Source organism: Ranitomeya variabilis, chromosome 4, assembly GCF_051348905.1.
Source record: "Ranitomeya variabilis isolate aRanVar5 chromosome 4, aRanVar5.hap1, whole genome shotgun sequence".
NCBI classification, from domain to species: domain Eukaryota; kingdom Metazoa; phylum Chordata; class Amphibia; order Anura; family Dendrobatidae; genus Ranitomeya; species Ranitomeya variabilis.
In genome coordinates this window covers 36,606,616-36,628,912 of record NC_135235.1, presented here as the reverse complement: position 1 = coordinate 36,628,912, position 22,297 = coordinate 36,606,616, and the positions used below count along the sequence as shown (strand labels likewise).

At 44.0% G+C, this 22,297-nt stretch overlaps 1 protein-coding gene across 2 annotated transcripts in view; it reads right to left on the bottom strand.

Moving 5' to 3' along the window:
• The window catches only part of CNNM1 (cyclin and CBS domain divalent metal cation transport mediator 1), a 35,395-nt gene extending 14,879 nt beyond the window's left edge, over positions 1 to 20,516 (bottom strand). For both annotated transcript variants that reach the window (XM_077258335.1, XM_077258336.1), the window contains exons 1-5: positions 19,030 to 20,516; positions 5,334 to 5,477; positions 3,853 to 3,993; positions 3,134 to 3,303; positions 2,952 to 3,051 (exon numbers count right to left, since the gene is read on the bottom strand). In XM_077258335.1, the coding sequence (XP_077114450.1) occupies positions 2,952 to 3,051; positions 3,134 to 3,303; positions 3,853 to 3,993; positions 5,334 to 5,477; positions 19,030 to 20,416 (1,942 nt within the window). In that variant the 5' untranslated portion in view covers positions 20,417 to 20,516. The remainder of the gene's footprint in view (positions 1 to 2,951; positions 3,052 to 3,133; positions 3,304 to 3,852; positions 3,994 to 5,333; positions 5,478 to 19,029) is intronic.
• Positions 20,517 to 22,297: the final 1,781 nt, after the last annotated feature.

Sequence of the window (22,297 nt, the reverse complement as noted above, 5' to 3'; positions counted from 1 at the left end):
AAAAATCTAAATACCAGACTCGTTTTTGGTCACGTCACCACCCCCAAATGTTTTATAAAATCGTATATAACCCAAATTGATAATGATAAAAACTTCAGCTTGTACTGCAAGAAACAAGCCCATATACAACTTTATCTATGGAGAAATAAAAAATATGGCTCTTAGAATATGAGGAATGAATCAAATTTTTCTTTTTGCACGGTTTATTTTTTTAAAGTAGTAAGTAAAAAATCCAAAACATATACAGTGGGGAAAAAATATTTAGTCAGCCACCAATTGTGCAAGTTCTCCCACTTAAAAATATGAGAGGCGCCTGTAATTGACATTATAGGTAGACCACAACTATGAGAGTCAAAATGAGAAAACAAATCCAGAAAATCACCTTGTCTGATTTGAAGGAAAAATAAACTTCAAGCAAATGTGGCGCTAATCACCTTAGGATTTTTTTAATACATCCACTTCCAGTGAAAAAATGTTAATAAAAGTTAATTTACTTTCTCAAAACAAAAAAAAGAATAAAAATATTTTTAAAATACAGTACAACGCGTTTTGGCTGCTATTTTTACAGCCTTCATCAGGTAACAAAAAACTGTACTGTAACAAAAAACTGCACTGTAAAAATAGCAGCCAAAACGCGTTGTACTGTATTTAAAAAAAAAAAAAAAAAATCCCATTTTTTTTAGTTTTGAGAAAGTAAATGAACTTTTATTAACATTTTTTCACTCGAAGTGGATGTATTAAAAAAAATCCTAAGGTGATTAGGGCCACATTCGCTTGGAGTTTATTTTCTCTTTGAATTCACCACGTATGTGGATCCGAAGCAGGATCAACACATAGTTCTCCAAAGTGAGCTGCACACCTTATTGGATTATACAAGATATGGAGAAGAGTTGCCTAAAGAATTGATTCCTTGAGAATCTCAAAGTGCATTTCTTACCGGTTGAAGGTGAGCATAACCACAACTAAAAGATTTTTTTTACTGATGGTAAAAACGTATTACGCTCAGAGGAAGCGCCGCACTTGTCTTTTTTTTCTCCCTCTTTCCCTAAACCAGGGTATTTCTAAAGGCTTGTCTGATTTAGTAAGATTTATTTTTGGTGGAAAATAAGTATTTGGTCACCTAAAAACATGCAAGATTTCTGGCTCTCACAGACCTGTAACTTCTTCTGTAAGAGGCTCCTCTGTCCTCCACTCATTACCTGTAGTAATGGCACCTGTCAGTATAAAAGACACCTGTCCACTACCTCAAACAGTCACACTCCAAACTCCACTATGGTGAAGACTAAAGAGCTGTTGAACGACATCAAAATTGTAGCCCTGCACCAGGCTGGGAAGACTGAATCTGCAATAAGGCAAGCAGCTTGGTGTGATGAAATCAAATGTAGGAGCAATAATAAAAAAATGGAAGACATACAAAACAACTGACAATCTCCCTCGATCTGGGGCTCCACGCAAGATCTCACCCCATGGGGTCAAAATGATCACAAGAACTGTGAGCAAAAATCCCATAACCACATGGGGGACCTAATGAATGACCTACATAGAGCTGGGACCACTGCAACAAAGGCTACCATCAGTAACACGCTACGCCGCCAGGGACTCAGATCCTGCACTGTCAGACGTGTCCCACTGCTTAAGCCAGTACATTTCTGGGCCCGTCTGAAGTTTGCTAGAGAGCATTTGGATTATCCAGAAGAGTATTGGGAGAATGTCATATGGTCTGATGAAACCAAAGTATAACTGTTTGGTAGAAACAAAACTCGTCGTCGTGTTTGGAGGAGACAGAATGCTGAGTTGCATCCAAAGAACACCATACCTAATGTGAAACATGGTGGTGGCAACATCGTGCTTTCAGGCTGTTTCTCTGCTAAGGGACCAGGACGACTGATCCATGTACATGAAAGAATGAATGGGGCCATGTATCGTGAGATTTTGAGTGCAAACCTCCTTCCATCAGCAAGGGCATTGAAAATGAAACATGGATGGGTCTTTCAGCATGATAATGATCCCAAGCACATCGCCAGGGCACTGAAGGAATGGCTTCGTCAGAAGCATATAAAGGTCCTGGAGTGACCTAGCCAGTTTCCAGATCTCAAACCCATAGAAAGCCTTTGGAAGGAGTTGAAAGTCCGTGTTGCCCAGTGACAGGCCCAAAACATCACTGCTCTAGTGGAGATCTGCATGGAGGAATGGGCCAACATACCATCAACGTGTGTGCCAACCTTGTGAAGACTTACAAAAAACGTTTTACCTCTGTCATTGCCAACAAAGGATATATAACAAAATATTGAGATGAACTTTTGTTAATGACCAAATACTTATTTTCCACTATAATTTGCAAAATAAATCTTGCCAAATCAGACAAGGTGATTTTCTGAATTTGTTTTCTCATTGTGACTCTCATAGTTGTTGTCTACCTATGATGTCAATTACAGGCCTCTCTCATCTTTTTAAGTGGGAGAACTTGCACAATTGGGGGCTGACTGAATACTTTTTTCCCCATTGGTTTGGTATTTGGTATCATCACAACCATACAGACCCATAGAGCAAAGCTACCAGGTCATTTTGACCATAAAGTGAATGTTGTTAAAACTAAACTCAGAAAGTGATGTTTGAATTGCTGGTCTTTTTTTTTCAATCACATCCCAGTCAAAATCCCCCCCCCCCCCGATTTTTAACTGCTTTATATGTTGAAAAGAATGTTGTCATTCAATGTTACAGCTCGTCAAACAAACAACAAAAAGCTATCACATGACGATGACAATGGAAAAAATAAAAAAATGATGCCCTTGGAGTAAAAAAACAACACAAGAACGAAAAATCATTCAGTCAGGAAAAAGTTGATGTGAAGACAAAGAAAGGTAGAGATAAATGATACATTATATGAGACTTCTATTTAGTAGTTCTGCAATGTATGACATCCGTGTAGTATGTGTATCAGAAGTCATTACCGGAGGATACGGCGGTGAGTATAGCAGGGACGCCATAATAGGTGAAAGCACCGTTCTCAAATCGCAATCCTTCTTTACCAACTTCGACTTCCACTTTACCCTTACAAAAACGAAAGCAAAGAAAGATGAAGATGCTACATAAAGCAATGGTGAATTATAATTCACACTTTACAGATATTTACCTGCAGAATTAAAATAAAATAATCCACCGGTTTATTGCGCTGGTAAAGAAAATGTTCACAAGACCTTTTATTTTTCTCATCAAATTTCAGTTCTTGGATCACATGTGGATGTTTCAGCAGCCGCAGCAGAATCTTCTCTGACAGGTACGGTGCTTTGAAAGGCTCAATTTCTGCAAAATACATTTATAATCTTTCAATTGAAATATTATACTATATACCCATTAATCCTGTCAGGGGTGGTTGTTATTATATTATATATCCCAAAGCATAGGGATTGCCAGTACAGAAACTCTTCCCCTTTAACACCTTAACTTCCAATGACACAGTCCATCATTGGATGCCTTTCACTGTTTAGTGCGCACTCCAGCGATAAACCCGCACCTTTTCTGGCACATGACAGCTGATCTGACCAGAGAGGAGCTAATTGATGGACTAGGTGTCAGCTATGGGGAGGGACAAAGAGAGGTGGGTTAATGTGGTCCTCAGAATCTCGATTCAAGCACATCAAATGTCCCAAAATTTGGATTAGTTAGAACTGGAATTATTTAAGAAATTCATGGCAAAATCAATTAATCTACAATCGATTTTCTCACCTCTATTCACCAGCAAACAACCATCAGATATTTACATATCAGGCTTCCTTGGTCATAAAGTAACATCACTGAGATCTGTAAATAGCACATCCTGCAGGTTACATCTATACACTTGTGCCTACAAACCTGTTGCCATGAATCGATGTGTAGCCAGCAGAAGCTGGGGAGAAATCTTCACCTTCATCTCACTGTCTGGCAGCTTGAAGAGAGAGAAGTCATGTTGTTTCCTCTCCCGGTGTGGAATTCTTTCCTTTTTTCTATTATCAGCTATACAAAAGAACAAAAAATAAAAATTAGACTAATTTATGATTTTCATGTTAAGATGACCCCTCCTGCCTGATCCAGTGTTTGTTTTCCCCAAGAAATATCAATAATCCATCACATTTTTATATAACGTTCCATTGCGCTGTTCCTGTTATTCCTCCTGGAAATGAATAAATTAGTAAATGGATGGAACAGTTCTGTTTGTCAAAGGGGTGTGTCCCTACATGGACAGCACTGATTGGACAGTATCAGGAAGTGTAGGGAACACCTTCCCCCAATTGGTGATACCCAGTGATCAATATAGTCATACATTTCTAAGAAGAACAGAGGAACAGCACAGCGCTAAGTTCTGAAACATACGAGGGGGATTCAATAAACATCTGCACTGTTAATCAACTTTCAGAAAAAAGGAATACACAAATGCATTGCTGTCTTTCTGTCTTCATCAGACGAGATTCTGCGGCCTTGAAGGGCTGATTTGTCACATAATCCACTGTTACTCATCTACCCAAAGAATTAGTCCACGTGCACAATCAACGTCGTCATCAGTCGTGGACGGGCGTCCAGCTCCTTCTTCATGGCTGACACTTGCGTGACCTTGCTTGAACTTCTCTAGCAGTTCATGTCCAATTCTTTGCGACAAAACATTTCCTCCATACGGTGGAAATGCATGACGAACGGTGGGGATCTTATCACCCAGTTCCCCACCGACCTGCTGCATAGAAAAGGACTAGATATAAAATAAAAAGGTCGGTATCCTTAGGGAGGACCCATGAATTGTTTCCTGCTTATGTGCCTCTAATTTGGATTCTGACATGGAGTAAGTACACTAGCCTCATCAGGTCTAGATCTGTTTAATAATGCATTTATGGTATGTGCACAGAGAGACAGTGAGAAACTACAATTTTATTTTTTTTTTTATGAAAACCACTTAATGAAATGTTGCACATTTCGTTAATTTCCATTTCTTGAAGGATTTGACAAAGTTTTTTCCTGAAGCTTTTTTTGCAGGCTTTTGATTGGACAGAGGCTATTTTGGAGTGTTTTCCATTACGATCCGCATTAACAAAGTGACATGCACTTTCTTTTTTTCCCACCGCGGCATTTTTTAAAACATGAAGCAGAAAAAGAAAACAACCAAAAGACCGGACATATGAACAACAAAGTAATTTTACAAAAGAAATAAATAGGAAGAGACTTTCAAGCCTTTTTGGAACAGACCCGCTACAAAAATTCCTCAAATATCTCAGTGTGCACATAGCCTTTGCTTATGCTGTGAAATGTGGGGACAGATCGACTTTATTGTAGCAAAACACTCACCGTATTGTAAACGTGATACTTACTGTACAGATCAGTCTCATCCAGGATCTCTGACTTTATGATTTCTTCTATAATATCCTCTAAGGTCACAATTCCCATCACTTCATAAAACGGATCCCCTTCTCCTTCGTTATTGACCCGCTGTACTATGGCCAGGTGAGATTTACCTACGACAATAAACCTGCACTGAAGTAACTTAGTCTGCAGCGAGAATACACAAACTGTTATAATACCGGATGTAACATTCATTAGTAATGAGAGCCAAAGTCAGGATCCGTTCACACTTGCATCTTGGCTTACATTTAGTACTAGTAATAACAGCCAGGCTGGATTTAAAGTCATACAGATACAGGAGAAACCTGACCTGTGATTGGTGGATCCTGTGTTATCTTCTGTATATAGAGGTTTATCAGTCATTGTACAGGAGGTGAGCTGTGACATCATCTATTGTGAATGGTGGATCCTGTGTTATCTACTGTATATAGAGGTGTTATCAGTCATTGTACAGGAGGAGGAGGTGAGCTGTGACATCACCTATTGTGAATGGTGGATCCTGTTATCTACTGTATATAGAGGTGTTATCAGTCATTGTACAGGAGGAGGAGGTGAACTGTGACATCACCTATTGTGAATGGTGGTTCCTGTTATCTACTGTATATAGAGGTGTTATCAGTCATTGTAAAGGAGAAGGTGAGCTGTGACATCATCTATTGTGAATGGTGGATCCTGTGTTATCTTCTGTATATAGAGGTTTATCAGTCATTGTACAGGAGGAGGTGAGCTGTGACATCACTTATTGTGAATGGTGGATCCTGTGTTATCTACTGCATATAGAGGTGTTATCAGTCATTGTACAGGAGGAGGAGGTGAGCTGTGACATCACCTATTGTGAATGGTGGATCCTGTGTTATATACTGTATATAGAGGTGTTATCAGTCATTGTACAGGAGGAGGAGGTGAGCTGTGACATCACCTATTGTGAATGGTGGATCCTGTTATCTACTGTATATAGAGGTGATATCAGTCATTGTACAGGAGGAGGAGGTGAACTGTGACATCACCTACTGTGAATGGTGGATCCTGTGTTATCTACTGTATATAGAGGAGTTATCAGTCATTGTACTGGAGGTGAACTGTGACATCACCTACTGTGAATGGTGGATCCTGTGTTATCTACTGTATATAGAGGTGTTATCAGTCATTGTACAGGAGGAGGTGAGCTGTGATCTCATTTATTGTGAATGGTGGATTCTGTATTATCTACAGTATATAAAGGTGTTATTAGTCATTGTACAGGAGGAGGTGAGCTGTGATATCACCTATTGTGAATGGTGGATCCTGTGTTACCTACTGTATATAGAGGTGTTATCAGTCATTGCACAGGAGGAGGAGGTGAGCTGTGACATCACATATTGTGATTGGTGGATCCTGTGTTACCTACTGTATATAGAGGTGTTATCAGTCATTGTACAGGAGGAGGTGAGCTGTGACCTCACCTATTGTGAATGGTGGATCCTGTGTTATCTACTGTATATAGAGGTGTTATCAGTCATTGCACAGGAGGAGGTGAGCTGTGACATCGCCTATTGTGAATGGTGGATCCTGTGTTATCTACTGTATATAGAGGTGTTATCAGTCATTGTACAGGAGGAGGTGAGCTGTGACATCACCTATTCTGTTTGGTGGATCCTGTGTTATCGACTGTATATAGAGGTGTTTTCAGTCACTGTGCAGGAGGGGGAGGTGAGCTGTGATATCACCTATTGTGAATCCGGTTATCTACAGTGCCTTGCAAAAGCATTTTTCCTTAGCATTTTTTGTGTTTTGCTACCTCACAATCTAGAATTTCACTGTTTTTTAGGGTTTGCATCAGTTCATGTAAATAACATGTCTACAACAGTGAACATTTTGGTTTTCTCTTTATTGTGAAGTAAACAACAAATAGGACAAAATAAATGAAAACTTCAGTGTGCATAACTATTCAACCCCCTAAAGTCAGTACTTTGTAGAGTCTCTATGAGCTTTCCACATCTTGCCACTAGGATTTTTGCCCATTCCTCAAGGCAAAACTTCTCCAACTCCTTCAAGTTAGACGTTTCCTCTTCAAGTCTGACAACAGATTCTCAATTGGATCAAGGTCTGGGCTTTGACTAGGTCATTCCAAAACATTTACATGTTCCCCTTAAACCACTTGACTGCTGCTTTAGCAGTATGCTTTGGGTCATTGTCTTGTTGTAAGATGAACCTCTGTCCCAGTCTCAAATCACTAACAGACTGAAACAAGTTTTGCTCAGAAATATCCCTGTATTTCAAACCATCCATATTACCCTTGACTTGGACCATTTTCCCTGTCCCTGCTGCCAAAAAACATCCCCAAAGCATGATGCTGCCACTACCTTTCACTGTGGGGATGGTGTTCTTGGGGTGGGAGATGAGCCATGTTGGTTTGGTGCCAGATATAGCGTTTACCTTGGTGGCCAAAATGTTCAATTTTGGTCTCCTCTAACGACAGCACCTTCCTCCATACATTTGGTGAGTCTCCCACATGTCTCCTGGCAAACCTAACAATTTGTGTGCGTGAAGCTAGTCACTGTTCACCGCCAAGCTGTGAACCAGGATAGTCAAGAAGTCCAAGGTCAGAGGCCATGAGGGTACGTCATAAAAAGGAAGAGACAAAAGCGTAGTCAGGTAACAATCCGAGGTCAGAATACCAGGATAGAGGATCAGAGCAGAAGGGGTTAAACAGACAAGGTCCAAGGTCAGGCAACAAAAGATCAACATACACTACTTGAGGCACACAGGAAACAAACCACACAAGCTGAATGAACATCTGGCAGAGGTCTTGAAGAAACAGCTCTGATAAAAGTAGCATGGCAATCACCTAGGATAACAAACACTTGGGAGTCAGCCAGTCTCTGATTGGATAGTCGAGTTGTCAATCAACACACTGTCAGCTCAGCACGCCCTTGTACCAGATAGGATGGCTGAGCTGTCAATCAAAGTACTGACAGCTTCAGAACGCCCCTGTACCAGATTGGACTGTGCTGTCAGTAACTGCATCAGACACACTGGGGGGTGGAATCGTGAAAGTGTGTGTAACTAAAGGCTTTTTTCTACCCACTCTTCCATAAGGGCCACCTCTATGGAGTGTAAGGATTATTGTGACTGTATGGACAGATACTCCAGTCTCTGCAAGTCCTTCGGGTAACCTTTGGTCTCTATGCTGCTTCTCCGATTAACGTCCTCCTTGCCCAGACTGAGAGTTTTGGTGGACGGCCCTCTCTTGGCAGATTTGTTGTGATACCATGTTCTTTCCATTTGATGATCATGGATTTGATGATGCTCTGGGGAATGATCACAGATTGGGATATTTTTTTTTTTTTTTTTATAACCCACCCGACTTGTACTTCTCAACAACTTTGTCCCTGACTTGTTTGGAGATCTCCTGGCCTTCATGGTGTTGTTTGGATAGTGGTGTCTCCTTAATGATGTTGCAGCCTCTGTGGCCTTTCAGAAAAGATAAAAGTCTATATACTGACAGACATGTGACACTTAAATTGCACACAGGGGGATGTCCGCTATGCATGTGACATGAGAGTAAGGGTATGTGCACACGTCCGGATTTCTTGCAGAAATTTCCTGAAGAAAACCGGAAATTTTCTGCAAGAAATCCGCATTTTTTTCCCGTTTTTTTAGCATTCTGCAAGCGTAATTAGCTTGCAGAATGCTAAAGTTTTCCAAGCGATCTGTAGCATCGCTTGGAAAACTGACTGACAGGTTGGTCACACTTGTCAAACATACTGTTTGACAAGTGTGACCAACTTTTTACTATAGATGCTGCTTTTGCAGCATCTATAGTAAAAGATAGAATGTTTAAAAATAATAAAAAAAAGAAAAAAAATGCTTATACTCACCCGCAGACAGCTGATCTCCTCACCGGCGTCCGTTCCGTATAGATGGTGTGCGCGCAGGACCTTCCATGACGTCACGGTCACGTGAGCGGTCACATGACCGGTCTCGACCAATCACAGGACCGTGACGTCATCGGCAGGGTCCTTCACCGCACACCAGCTACAGGAACCGAACGGCAGCGTGCAGCGGTGAGGCGGGAACACTGCGGGGGACATCGAGGGTGAGTATAGGACTATTTTTAATTTTAATTCTTTTATTTTTGACCAATTATATGGTGCCCAGTGCGTGGAGGAGAGTCTCCTCTCCTCCACCCTGGGTACCAACCGCACATAATCTGCTTACTTCCCGCATGGTGTGCACAGCCCCGTGCGGGAAGTAAGCAGATCAATGGACTCCTAGGTGTGCGGAATCCCTGCAATTCCGCATTTTTAATGAACATGTTGCTTTTTTTTCCACGATGCGATTTTTTCGCAGAAAAAAACGCAACATTTGCACAAAAAATGCGGAATACACTGTAAATAATAGGAGGCATATGTTAGCGTTTTTTTCGCGTTTTTATAGCGAAAAAAACGCTAAAAATCCTGAACGTGTGCACATGGCCTAACTGCTTGGATCACAATTTTTTAGGGGCTTCATCGCAAAAAGGGTGAATACATATGCACATGCCAATGCTTAGCTATTTGATCCCATAAATTTAATTTATGCCTATATTTTTCTCACATCACTTCACCAACTTATACCATTTAGTGCAGATGCATCACAAACAAATCGGGATTACAAAACTATTTAAACAGGTTGTAATGCAACAAAATAGGTAAAAAGCAAAGGGGGTGAATATTTTTACAAGCCAGTGTACTTTATATAGAGATGTTATTAGTCTTTGTAAAGGTAAGCTGTGACATCATATTTTGTGAATCCTTTATGTTTTGTATATACAAGTGTTATCTACTGTATATAGAGGTGTTATCAGTCATTGTACAGGAGGAGGAGGGGAACTGTGACATCACCTATTGTGAATGGTGGATCCTGTGTTATCTACTGTATATAGAGGTGTTATCAGTCATACAGGAGGAAGAGGTGAGCTGTGACATCGCCTATTGTGAATGGTGGATCCTGTGTGATCTACTGTATATAGAGGTGTCATCAGTCATTGTACAGGAGGAGGAGGTGGTGAGCTGTGACATCACCTATTGTGAATGGTCGATCCTGTCTTATCTACTGTATATAGAGGTGTTATCAGTCATTGTACAGGAGGAGGAGGTGGTGAGCTGTGACATCACCTATTGTGAATGGTGGATCCTGTGTTATCTACTGTATATAGAGGTGTTATCAGTCATTGTACAGGATGAGGAGGTGAGCGGTGACATCACCTATTGTGAATGGTGGATCCTGTCTTATCTACTGTATATAGAGGTGTTATCAGTCATTGTACAGGAGGAGGAGGTGAGCTGTGACATCACCTATTATCAATCCTTTATCTACTGTATATAGAATTGTTAATTTATTGTGCAGGCAGGGAGGAGGTGAGCTGTGACATCACCTATTATGAATGGAGGATTCTTTATATAGAAGTGCTGCCCTTTATTGTTTTCGGTCTGTACTGATAAGTCTTCTGTACAGGGTGTGTTTGACTATTATCAGCTTTAGTAGTCAGTGTGAAAACTGCAAGACATCATGTACTCCCCATGTGACAGCTGCAGGCGATCACAAGCTTCAGTGGTCAAGTGCCATGTACTCCTGGACAAGCCAATGGATACGTGAAATATAAATATCACCACTGCAGCCAACGTAAACTGAAGAGCAGCAGGTCGGACAACGTTGGAACAGTGGAAAATAAGGATCAGAATACACCAGTTACTTATTGTAGCTGTATTGTTTCTTTTGGCTTTAGAAAGCTCCTTTAAGACATTCATACACATTGAAGCTGGACAATCTCTTTGATTTCTACGTAAATAGACAACAATCTAATATCTACAAAAAAAAATACTTTTTTTTTTATCTGTGTGATAGGCAGTTTATAATCAGATGTGTTCAGTGTCTGCTATTACCATCCATATGCCAGCTGTTTTTCTTGTCTCTGAATAAAGTAACTGAGGTATCCTAACTCCTCATAGCAACCAGTCGGTAAAAATCAGACAGCGCATGGATGAAGTATTACACACTGGCTATTTAAATTTTGGGGTTGCGGTACACGTCTATTAAGGAAATGGATGTCACCCGAGTGGGGTTCGATTTTTTTCACGGACCCATAGACTTCAATTGGTAATCTTGATACGACACTTTAATCAAAATTGGACATGTCTCCGCAATTTTCCACGGATCGCTCAGCCCATGGAAAAAAAAAAATCAGAAATATGAATGGCTCCATAGGATACCAAAGGTACGAGTGCTAGCCATGAAAACCATGGAGAGTAAGCATACCAAAAAAATGTGTGAATGAGCCCTTAAACTCTTAAGGATGCTTATTCCATTTGACTTTATTTGGGGAGCATGTGATCTGTTACGAGTTGTTACTTTCCTTCATGTTAGCAAGCAATTTTTTGTAGTGCTCCCTTCTCTAGCAATATATTTTATGAATTTTCTATGCCTCCCTGTCTATGAAGCATGTAGTTAAATAGTTTTCTAATCAGTGTAATTTTCATTTATTTATTGCAATACTTTGAATTCAATTAACTATTTACTATGTGCAATACTCTGCCGACAATGCCTTAGTATCTGGATCCTTTGTCTTTGCTATCACGATCTCTATTTTCCTCCATTTTTTGTAGCCATTTAGCTAATACACGGACATGTGAAGTCTTACATTTTTCACTGCATGTTTTTGCAGTTTTCTTGTCTAGAGTGAATGAGGGTCTCTTTATAAACGTAGACCCTCCGTGCTATGACCAATTTTAATGTTTGCTCTTTCCTTTCTCTATATTTCTCCAGAGTCCCATTTTTTATTTTCTTTTTCAGTGACAGTCACATGAGAGTTTGTTTTATTCGGGATGAGTTGTAATTTTAAATGACAATGTTAGGCTACGTTCACATTTGCGTTGTTGGGTGCAGCGTCGCCGACGGATACCAACGCATGCGTCCCTATCTTTAACATGGGGGGCGCATGGGCATGCGCCGATATGCGTTGTCTAGCCTTGTCTGACGCATGCGTCATTTGGGCGCAGCCGACGCTACATGATGCAGTTTTTCTGCGTCCAAAATTAATGTAAACGTTGAACGCATGCGTCACAAAACGCTGCGTTGTGTATGCGTTTTGCGTTGCTGCGCCCAACAACGCAAATGTGAACGTAGCCTTAATTTTACCAAATCATGTACTGAATAACAGGAAAAACATTTCAAGTGCAGATGAATGGCAAGAAAAAATAAAAATAAAAAATCAGAAATGTTTGGGTTTTGTTTTAATGCCGTGCATTGTGCAATATAAAATAACCTGTCAACATTATTCATCAGGTCAGTACGATTATTGCAATACCAAACATATAGCATTCTTAATTATTGAAAATAATTATGAAATTTATTAAAAAAATAAAAGTTGTTTCTAAAGTTTTAAAAGGAGGGTGATTTGATTTATTTATTTTTTTAAATCTTTCAAAAATAAGCTCTAATTCAGCTCCATCAACAGAACAACAAAAAAAAGTTAGGGGTCTCAGAAAATGTAGACACTAACCAAATACGTTTCGAAAGTTTAATTTTTTTTTAGTCACTAAAATAGTTTAAAAAAAACCCCCAAAAACTGTTTTTGGTATCACCATAATTGTACTCATCCAGAGAATCATATTTCACAACACAATGAACACTGTAAAAACCAAATTAAAAAAATTGAAGAAAGTTTTTTGCCACATGTCAACCTACTTGGAATTTTTCCCATTTTTCCGTTCATTGTAAGGTAAAGTGAATATCATTTTTCATAAGTACTATTAGAGTAAGTTTCCAAGTTCAGGAAACGCTGCGTGTTTGACGCTGTGCAGAGCTGCAGCGTCAAACACGCAGCGTCCAGATGTTACAGCATAGTGGAGGGGATTTCATGAAATCCCATCTCCACTATGCATTAAAAGACACATGCGGTAGACCCGCGGAAATGGACATGTGGCGCGTCTTTTAAGAACGCAGCATGTCCTTACATTGCTGAAACGCAAGAACAATGCAGGTGACCTGCCAGTGACCTCAGGTGCAGATTTGGTCAGGATTTTACCTGCGTAAAATCCTGACCAAATCCTGAACGTGGACACATACCATCAGGGTATGTTTCCACCTTCAGGATGGCCGGCGGTTTGGACGAGCGGCAAACCCGCTCCGCCCCCTTCTGTGACGCGATGATGCCGGATGTGTTCATTGCACACATCCGGCATCATCGCACCCCACACATAGGACCCTGTTTTACCTTGCGGCGTCGCCGCAAGGTAAACGGACATGCTGCGATCTTAAAAGACGGCCAGCATGTCTGGAATCGCAGGGCCGCCGGCTGCGTGTTACCACGCATAGTGGAGACGGGATTTCATAAAATCCCCTCCACTATGCTGGAACATCTGGACGCTGCGTGTGTGACGCTGCGGCTCTGCGCAGCGTCAAACACGCAGCGTTTCCTGAACGTGGAAACATACCCTTACAGAAAAAAAGAAGCCATCATAAGGCTATAATGAAGGGGAAAAAAGTTTTGGAAAAAAGAAAAAAAAAAAATCATAATCGATAAAAAACAAACAAACAAACAGTCTTTGAATGGTTAAAACAATGGAAAAAGTTCCATTGCTTGCAGGGCAACTGCATCTTTGTACTTGTTATTGTATTGCAGCACTAGCAGATTTGCACTTGCCCATTAATTTCACTTTCTTAGGTGCTGACTTTTGCTATTTTTACAGCATATCTGCAAGAAAACTGCATCATTCAGCAAACTGAGTCAATGGGGATACAATATTTGATGCCACATGTATAATAAAAATCTATATAGTTTATCCATATATGCATTTAAGCTTTTATTGGCATTTTAAGGGCTGGGGTTCACAACATTTTTCCTTCATATTTAGGTATTGACCGATCGATAGTGCTTAGAAATACAAGTAACATTGCAATTTACTGATTGTTAAAATTGTCATCCGTTCTTGAGGTACTAACACTTTTTTTTTTAGTTTACAGCTCGTTGCCCTGAAGACTGACCACCGCTTCAAGACAGCAGAACATGTACAGCACTTACAACCTCTTTTCTATTGAGCTTGTAAGTGCTGTTTTGAAGCTGCATTGACCACTGGAGCGTGCTATAACCTCCTAATCCCTGCCTGCTTCAGCCTAGTGCACACAAGCAAGACAGCAGCAATAGTCGATCTCCTCTGCAACGAGCTAGAAATAAAACAAAAAGTACCATATCTCAAAATATGGCTGCAAGTTTTAACCCCTTCAAGTTGCAGCCCTTTTTCATTTTTGAGTTTTCGTTTTTTGCTCCCCTCCTTCCCAGAGCCATAACTTTTTTATTTTTCCGTCAATATGGCCATGTGAGGGCTTGTTTTTTGCGGGACAAGTTGTTCTTTTGAATGACACCATTGGTTTTACCATGTCGCGTACTAGAAAAAGGGGAAAAAAATTCCAAGTGTGGTGAAATTGCAAAAAAAAGTGCTATCCCACACTTGTTTTTTGTTTGACGTTTTTACTAGGATCACTAAATGCTAAAACTGACCTGCCATTATGATTCTCCAGGTCATTACAAGTTCACAGACACCAAACTAGTTTAGTTTCTTTTTTATCTAAGTGGTGAAAAAAAATTCAAAACTTTGCTAATAAAAAAAAAAATTGCGACATTTTCCGATACCTGTAGTGTCTCCATTTTTCGTGATCTGGGGTTGGGTGAGGGCTTACTTTTTGCATGCAGAGCTGACGTTTCTAATGATACCATTTTGGTGCAGATGCGTCCTTTTGATCACCAGTTATTGCATTATAATGCAAAGTCGCGGCGACAAAAAAAAAAATGTAATTCTGGAGTTTCGAATTTTTTTTCGCAAAGCCATTTAGCGATCAGGTTAATCCTTTTTTATTATTGATAGATCAGGCGATTCCAAATATGTGTAGGTTTGATTTTTTTTATTGCTTTATTTTGAATGGGGTGAAAGGGGGGTGATAGAATGTAAGTCCGCAAGGACAGGTCCTCTCCCCTCTGTACCAGTCTGTCACTGTAAACTTGTTTACTGTAAATGATATCTATAACCCTGTATGTAACCCTTTCTCATGTACAGCACCATGGAATTAATGGTGCTATATAAATAAATAATAATTTATACTTTTATATTTTTTAAAACATTTTTTTTTTTTACTTTTGCCATGCTTCAATAGCCTCCATGGGAGGCTAGAAACTGGCATAACCCGATCGGCTCTGCTACATAGGAGCAAAGCTCAGATCGCTCCTCCATAGTAGAATTGCATGCTTGCTATGAGTGCTGACCATAGGGTGGCGCTCACAGCAATCCAGCATCAACAACCACAGAGGTCTTCAAGACACCTCTGGTTGTCATGCAGACATCTGACCCCCGATCACGTGACGAGGGTCAGCGATGTGCGCATTTCCGGACTGATGTACTAGTTAAATGCCGCTGTCAGCGTTTGACAGCGGCATTTAACTAGTTAATAGCGGCGGGTGAATTGCGATTCCACCTGCCGCTATTGTGGGCACATGTCAGCTGTCCCTGCTTTGAGGTGGGCTCACCGCCAGAGCCCACTTCAAAGAGGGAGACATGACATGCGCCGTACTAGTACGGCGCATGTCACGAAGGGGTTAATAAGCAATAAACTGCAAAAGTCCCTGTTTTGAGTCTCTCGCCTCAATACCCGGTGCTGCTGCCGGCGGTTCAGACCGGAGCGTTCAGCTGCCTAGAAATACATGCAGTGGCACATTCCGGTCCTGAGTGTCGACGGCAGTGCCGGGTATTGAGGGAGACTTGCACGAGTTTCTCGCATTGCCCTTGCAAGTGTGGAATTAAGGGTGTTAAATAAGCAAGTAAAATAAAATACAGGAACCGATGAGGAACATACTGTAGTAGGACGCAGATATATAGAGATTGGAGGTTACAGATTGGTGATGGAGGACACTAGTTATGCGATATTACAGACACCACTATATGAAGGATACAGATCTTAGCAGAAGGTGCAGCGTGAACAATGCTAATCAATGGAGCCAGGAGAGTACAGAGGCTGATGGATGCCTGCAGTTAGGAAACAGACTGGATACTAGATGTGTAATATTATGATACAGTTGCTGAATGACTAGTGAAGATAAGGGCAGCTGGTAGGGGACACTAGATACATAATACAGAGGCTGATAACTAGTTGTGTAGGATACTAGACGTGTAACATGGTATGATACAGTTGCTGAATAACTGGTGACTGTAAGGGCTGATAAGGGCATTCTGGATACAGGGGCGAACATATCATTGGTGAAACCTGGTGCCCACTACCACCTCCAAAACAGCACATATAGGGATTCATTATGGTGATGTATTGGATTCCACAGGGAGTCCCTGCACAAGGGCCCTCTTCTGTGCGTCCACCCATCTACATAAATAATACAGTACGATAGAGCTGATAACTGTAGTTGGAATATACAGGCAGGTGATGGAAGATACTAGATATATTTTATGATGCAGGAGATTATGACGATACCACACAAGCTTGTAATTGTGGATACTATATGTGCAGTAGGACAGATGCTGAATGATGCCGATGACTGGTGGTGGGGGATACTCTATACATAATACAGTAGCATGCAGGATGTGATGGTAGTGAGGACACAGGCTGGAGTATGCTATATATTTTACAGTAGGATACTTATAACCAATGAGAAGGTTACTACACGTCTATGGTGGGACAGTGGCTGAATGATGCTGATGACTGTACTGACAATAAGGGCTGTTAGTGGGGAAACTAGGTCCAAAATACAGCAGTATACAGGAGCCGATTAGTGGGGACACAGACTGGTGATGTTACTTGGGCCTGTCCCACACGTCCAGATAATTCCAGTACCGGAAAAATCGGTACTGGAGTTATCCGTGTGATCACGTGGCACATCAGTGTGGCACACGTGCGGCAGCCGTGTGCCGACTGGGTAGCACACGGACCGTGCAGGAGACAGCGCTAGAGATAAGCGCTGTCTCCTGCATCTGGTGCTGAAGCCGCCATTCATTTCTTCTCTCCAGCACCATTCGCTGGAGAGAAGATATGAAAAATCATTTTTTTTGTGTGTTTAAAATAAAGATCCCGGTCACCACCCCCCTCCCACCTCCTGTAAATAAAATACTCACCCGGCTCCCTCGCTGCTTCCTCTCAGCGCCGCAGCTTCTTCCTGTATGAGCGGTCACGTGGTACCGCTCATTACAGTGATGAATATGCGGCTCCACCCCTATGGGAGGTGGAGCCACATATTCATCACTGTAATAAGCGGCACCACGTGACCGCTCATACAGGAAGAAGCTGCGGCGCTGAGAGGAAGCAGCGAGGGAGCCGGGTGAGTATTTTACTTCCAGCGGGCGGGCGCACAGGCGGTGGGAGGGGGGTGGTGAAAGGGATCTTTATTTTAAACACACAAAAAAAATATCTTCTCTCCAGTGAACGCTGCTGGAAAGGAGAAATGAATGGCGGCTTCAGCACCACGCTGGGGGGACAGCGCTTACTGTAGCGCTGTCTCCTGCACGGCACACGGACTGCACACAGACAGCATCCGTGTGCGGTACGTGTTTTACACGAACCCATAGACTTTAATGGGTCCGTGTGATCCGTGCGCTCCCACGAACACTGACATGTCTCCGTGTTTTGCACATGGACACACGGTCCGCAAACAATCAATTGACGTGCAGAGACACATTGATTTTAATGTGTCTACGTGTGTCAGTGTCTCCGGTACGTGAGAAAACTGACACCTCACGTACCGGAGCCACTGACGTGTGAAACCGGCCTTATGCTGTATAACAGGATGGTGGCAGGGATTACAGCTGCTGGATGATGAAGTTTTGGGCAGAGGATGCTTCAGACTGAATCACAGGGAAGTTGTACAGGAGGCCATGTCTGGGAGAGGCACAGGCGGCAAGGAGACCGAGGGTGAGAGAGGCACAGGAGGCCAGGGATGAGACAGGCACAGGAGGCAGGGATGCCAGTGATGAGATAGGCAGGCTGGGGATGAGACAGGCACAGGAGGCAGGGATGCCAGTGATGAGATAGGCAGGCTGGGGATGAGACAGGCACAGGAGGCAGGGAGGCCGGGGATGAGACAGGCACAGGAGGCAGGGAGGCCGGGGATGAGACAGGCACAGGAGGCAGGGGATGAGACAGGCACAGGAGGCAGGGGATGAGACAGGCACAGGAGGCAGGGGATGAGACAGACAGGCAGAGGCCGGAGATGAGACAGGCACAGGAGGCAGGGATGCCGGGGATAAGACAGGCACAGGAGGCAGGGGATGAGACAGGCACAGGGGATCGGGATGGGACAGGAGGTTGGGATGAGACAGGCACAAGAGGAGGCCGGGGATGAGACAGGCACAGGGGGAGGCCGGGGATGAGACAGGCACAGGGGGAGGCCGGGGATGAGACAGGCACAGGAGATCGGGATGGGACAGGAGGAGGCCGGGAATCGGACAGGCACAGGGGATCGGGATGGGACAGGTACAGGAGGTTGGGATGAGACAGTCACAGGAGAGCAGGGAGGCCGGGGATGAGACAGGCACAGGAGGCAGGGGATGAGACAGCCAGGCACAGGCCGGGGATGAGACAGGCACAGGGAATCGGGATGGGACAGGAGGTTGGGATGAGACAGGCACAGGCTGGGGGTGTAGCCGCCCTCACCCTTCTTGAACTCCTCCAGCACCGCGTCCAGTCGGGTGTCATTGAAGACGCAGTGCAGGGGTCGGTGGTAGAAGCGGGTGACCGTCTGCAGGGAGGTGCAGTCATCCGGGTCCACGAAGGCCAGATCCTTGACGAACAGGATATCCACGATGTTGGCGCGGTCGTCGCCCTCGTACACCGGGATGCGGGTGTATCCACTGCGCAGGATCTCGGAGACGGTGCTGAAGTCCAGCACGGCGTCCGAGCGCAGCATGAAGCAGTCCCCCAGCGGGGTGAGCACGTCCTCCACCACCTTGGTGCGGAGCTCCAGGGCGCCCTGGATGATGTTCAGCTCCTCCTTCACCAGGTCGTTGTAGGGATCGGCCGCCCGCAGCATCTCCAGCAGCTTCTCCCGGGTGTAGAAGGTGCTGATCTCCTGGCGCAGCGCCCAGTCCAGCAGGCGGCTGAGCGGGTAGGACAGCGGGAAGGTGACCGCCATCAGCAGGCGGGTGAGGCACAGCGTGCGGGAGGCGATGGCCAGGCCGTGCCGGGAACACACCGAGTAGGGAGCCACTTCCCCGCACAGAAAGACGCAGGCGGTGCAGAGCAGCACGGAGACCCAGGGCTCCGCGGGGAGGGACGAGCACAGCCAGCCGGCCAGGGAGGCGTTCGCCAGCGCGTTGCCCAGCAGCAGGGTGCAGAGCAGGTAGGAGCCCCGGGCGCGCACTGACTGCACCCTCCGGGCGTGCTCCTTCTCCGCCGGGGAGCCGCTGTTCTGCAGCACCCGCAGCTCCACCGGGTCCAGGGAGAGCAGGCTGAGGCGGAGGCCGCTGAAGAGCGCGGACATGGCGAGCAGCAGCAGCGCCACCAGAGCCCGCAGCCAGGCCGGCATCGCCTCGGCAGCTTCCCGGACCTCCAGCACGAAGTGCTCCCCGCCATGGTGCTCCCAGCGCCGCCCGTCAAAGGCGCAGAGCGAGAAGAGCTTCCCCCGCTCCCCTTTCCGCAGCTCCCGGACCCTGACTTCCACCAGGGCCGAGCCTCCGTGAGGGGAGGGCTGCAGAGGGCCGAGCACCTCCACATCCGAAGCCCAGGCCCCTTCATCCAGGCACGGGTCACCTTCCGCCCGCGGCTCCTCGATGAACACCAGTCTGGGGGGAGGGCCGGAGCCGTTACCCGCGGAGCTCGGCTGCTGGGGATGCAGCTGCTGCTGAGCCGAGAGCGGAGGCTGGAAGTACAGGCGCAGGGTAAAGCGGGTCCCCTCAGCCGCCCGCAGAGTGCCTCCCTCCAGGGACACACGGCCGCCCACCGTGTCCTCCGGCCGGAGACCGAGCAGCCAGGAAGACGCGGGCCGTGGAGACAGAGAGATGAGAAAGAGGAGGACGGCACCGGGAGCGGCCGCCTCCGCCATGCTGAGCCCTCCTCACAGCTCTGACAGGAGGAAGGAGGCGCTGACTGCGCGGGGAAGCGGCTGCGCGTCACATGACTCTCGGCGTCCTTAGTATTGGTCAGAGGAGTGTCATGTGATCGCTGACGTGTCCGCCCACTCAGAGAAGACGTCACCTGTGCGTGTGAAGTAAAGCTAGACTATAAAAAGGCGGGAAGGTGATAAGGGGTAAAGGAAGCGCGGGGGAGCGCGAGTGTAGGTCATGTGACTTCAATGACGTCTTAGGATTGGCAGAAAGTGACACGTGATCACTGGTTTAGCAACAGTAGCTTAGAAAAATGGCGGGAAGCTTACCTGAGGTAACTTCAAAGTCTTTCTTTTTAAGTTTTAATAATAAAGCTTATATTTTGTCCAGTGACTAATTATTTTCCTGTAGCGAAAAAAATAAAAATCAGTTACGAAATGCTGCATCTCATTTAGCTTTTGCAGCCAATCAGAGCAAAGTTTTTATTTATGAACCTTCTGTGGAAAAAAAAAGCAACCGATCAAAGCGCAGATTTTAGTCATAAAAAATTAAAGCTTGACTGTGATTGGTTGCTATGTGAGGTCTATTGGTTGTAGGAACCCGACGACCATTTTAGGTCATTTCTTTGGAGGAATTGATGATTTTTTTTTACACACCGACCATGGTCTTCTCAAAGCAAAGGTCATATTATTAGTCATTTCTGTTTCTAGAGGGCGGCCATTACAGCTCCCTGGGCACAAGAGCTATGGGTCTAGTCTAACACTATAAATGTGTGAGATGTGGTAAAATGGCGGCAGCACTGTGGTCTCTCAGTGTTTTGACGAGAAAACAATGATCCTTTCGTGTAAAACGTACCAGGCCTCCATTCACGCAGCGAAGTCACATGTTTGGCGCAAATTGTGACATGAATTGCTGTAAATACAGTCTGCCTTCTTTATCGCTGTATACACAGTAATAGGAAGCACTGAAGGCGTCTCCTCCATATACAGCGGCCATGTGATTGCTGTATATAGGGAGGAGACAGGAACTGTGGATGATAGGAGACCAGACAGCTCTGCAGGAAGCTGAATTTCCCCTGTAACTGGGGGTAACGTGCCAGCCGCAGTTACAGGGGAAATAAGATGAAAATAGAAATAGTTCAATATTGGAATGTCTTTCATGACCTTATGGAGGGCACAATGTGCAAAATAAAACAAAAATGGAAAGGAAAAATATACATTAATTTAAAAAAAAAATGCCAAATCTCTGTTACTAGCGCTGACCCTGTAAAAAAAAAAATGTCCCTGATATATAAAAATAGTTGTCGCAGAATGGGGAACAAATCTTTATATGTATCTTAGTTGTACTGTGGATAAAAAAATGGGAAAAATTGACATCTATGTCCATTATTTTTCCAATGATATCAGCCAAAAAGGAGAGATTATGAAAGAGGCATACAACTAAAGCCCCATGTATCACAAACAAAAGCTGCAAAAATTACTCAACTATCCGAACAAGAAAAAAAGCTATATAAATTGCATGTATGAAAAAAAAAACATTGTGCGTAATCAGGGACAGAGGGGTAAATGGCCCGGTCTTGAACTGGTTAACCAGTGACATGCTCTTTTCTAACAGTGGGAAGCGCAGAAATTAACGAGCATAAAAAGCAGTAATTTGGGCAAAATTTTGTGATATTTGAAACATTGGTCTCACGTTCGGGAACTGTAATAAAAGTTGCCATGGTGCAATTTTGGTCCAAAGTTATTGTGAAATGAGTCCTGCATCTATCTTGAGAACAGAGTCCTGACAGCCGCCATTTTCAGTGGAGAGGTGGTCGGTGATTCCTTACCACTAAATGAGCATTCTGTCCACCTCTCCACTGATAGCGGCGCGCGTCCGGG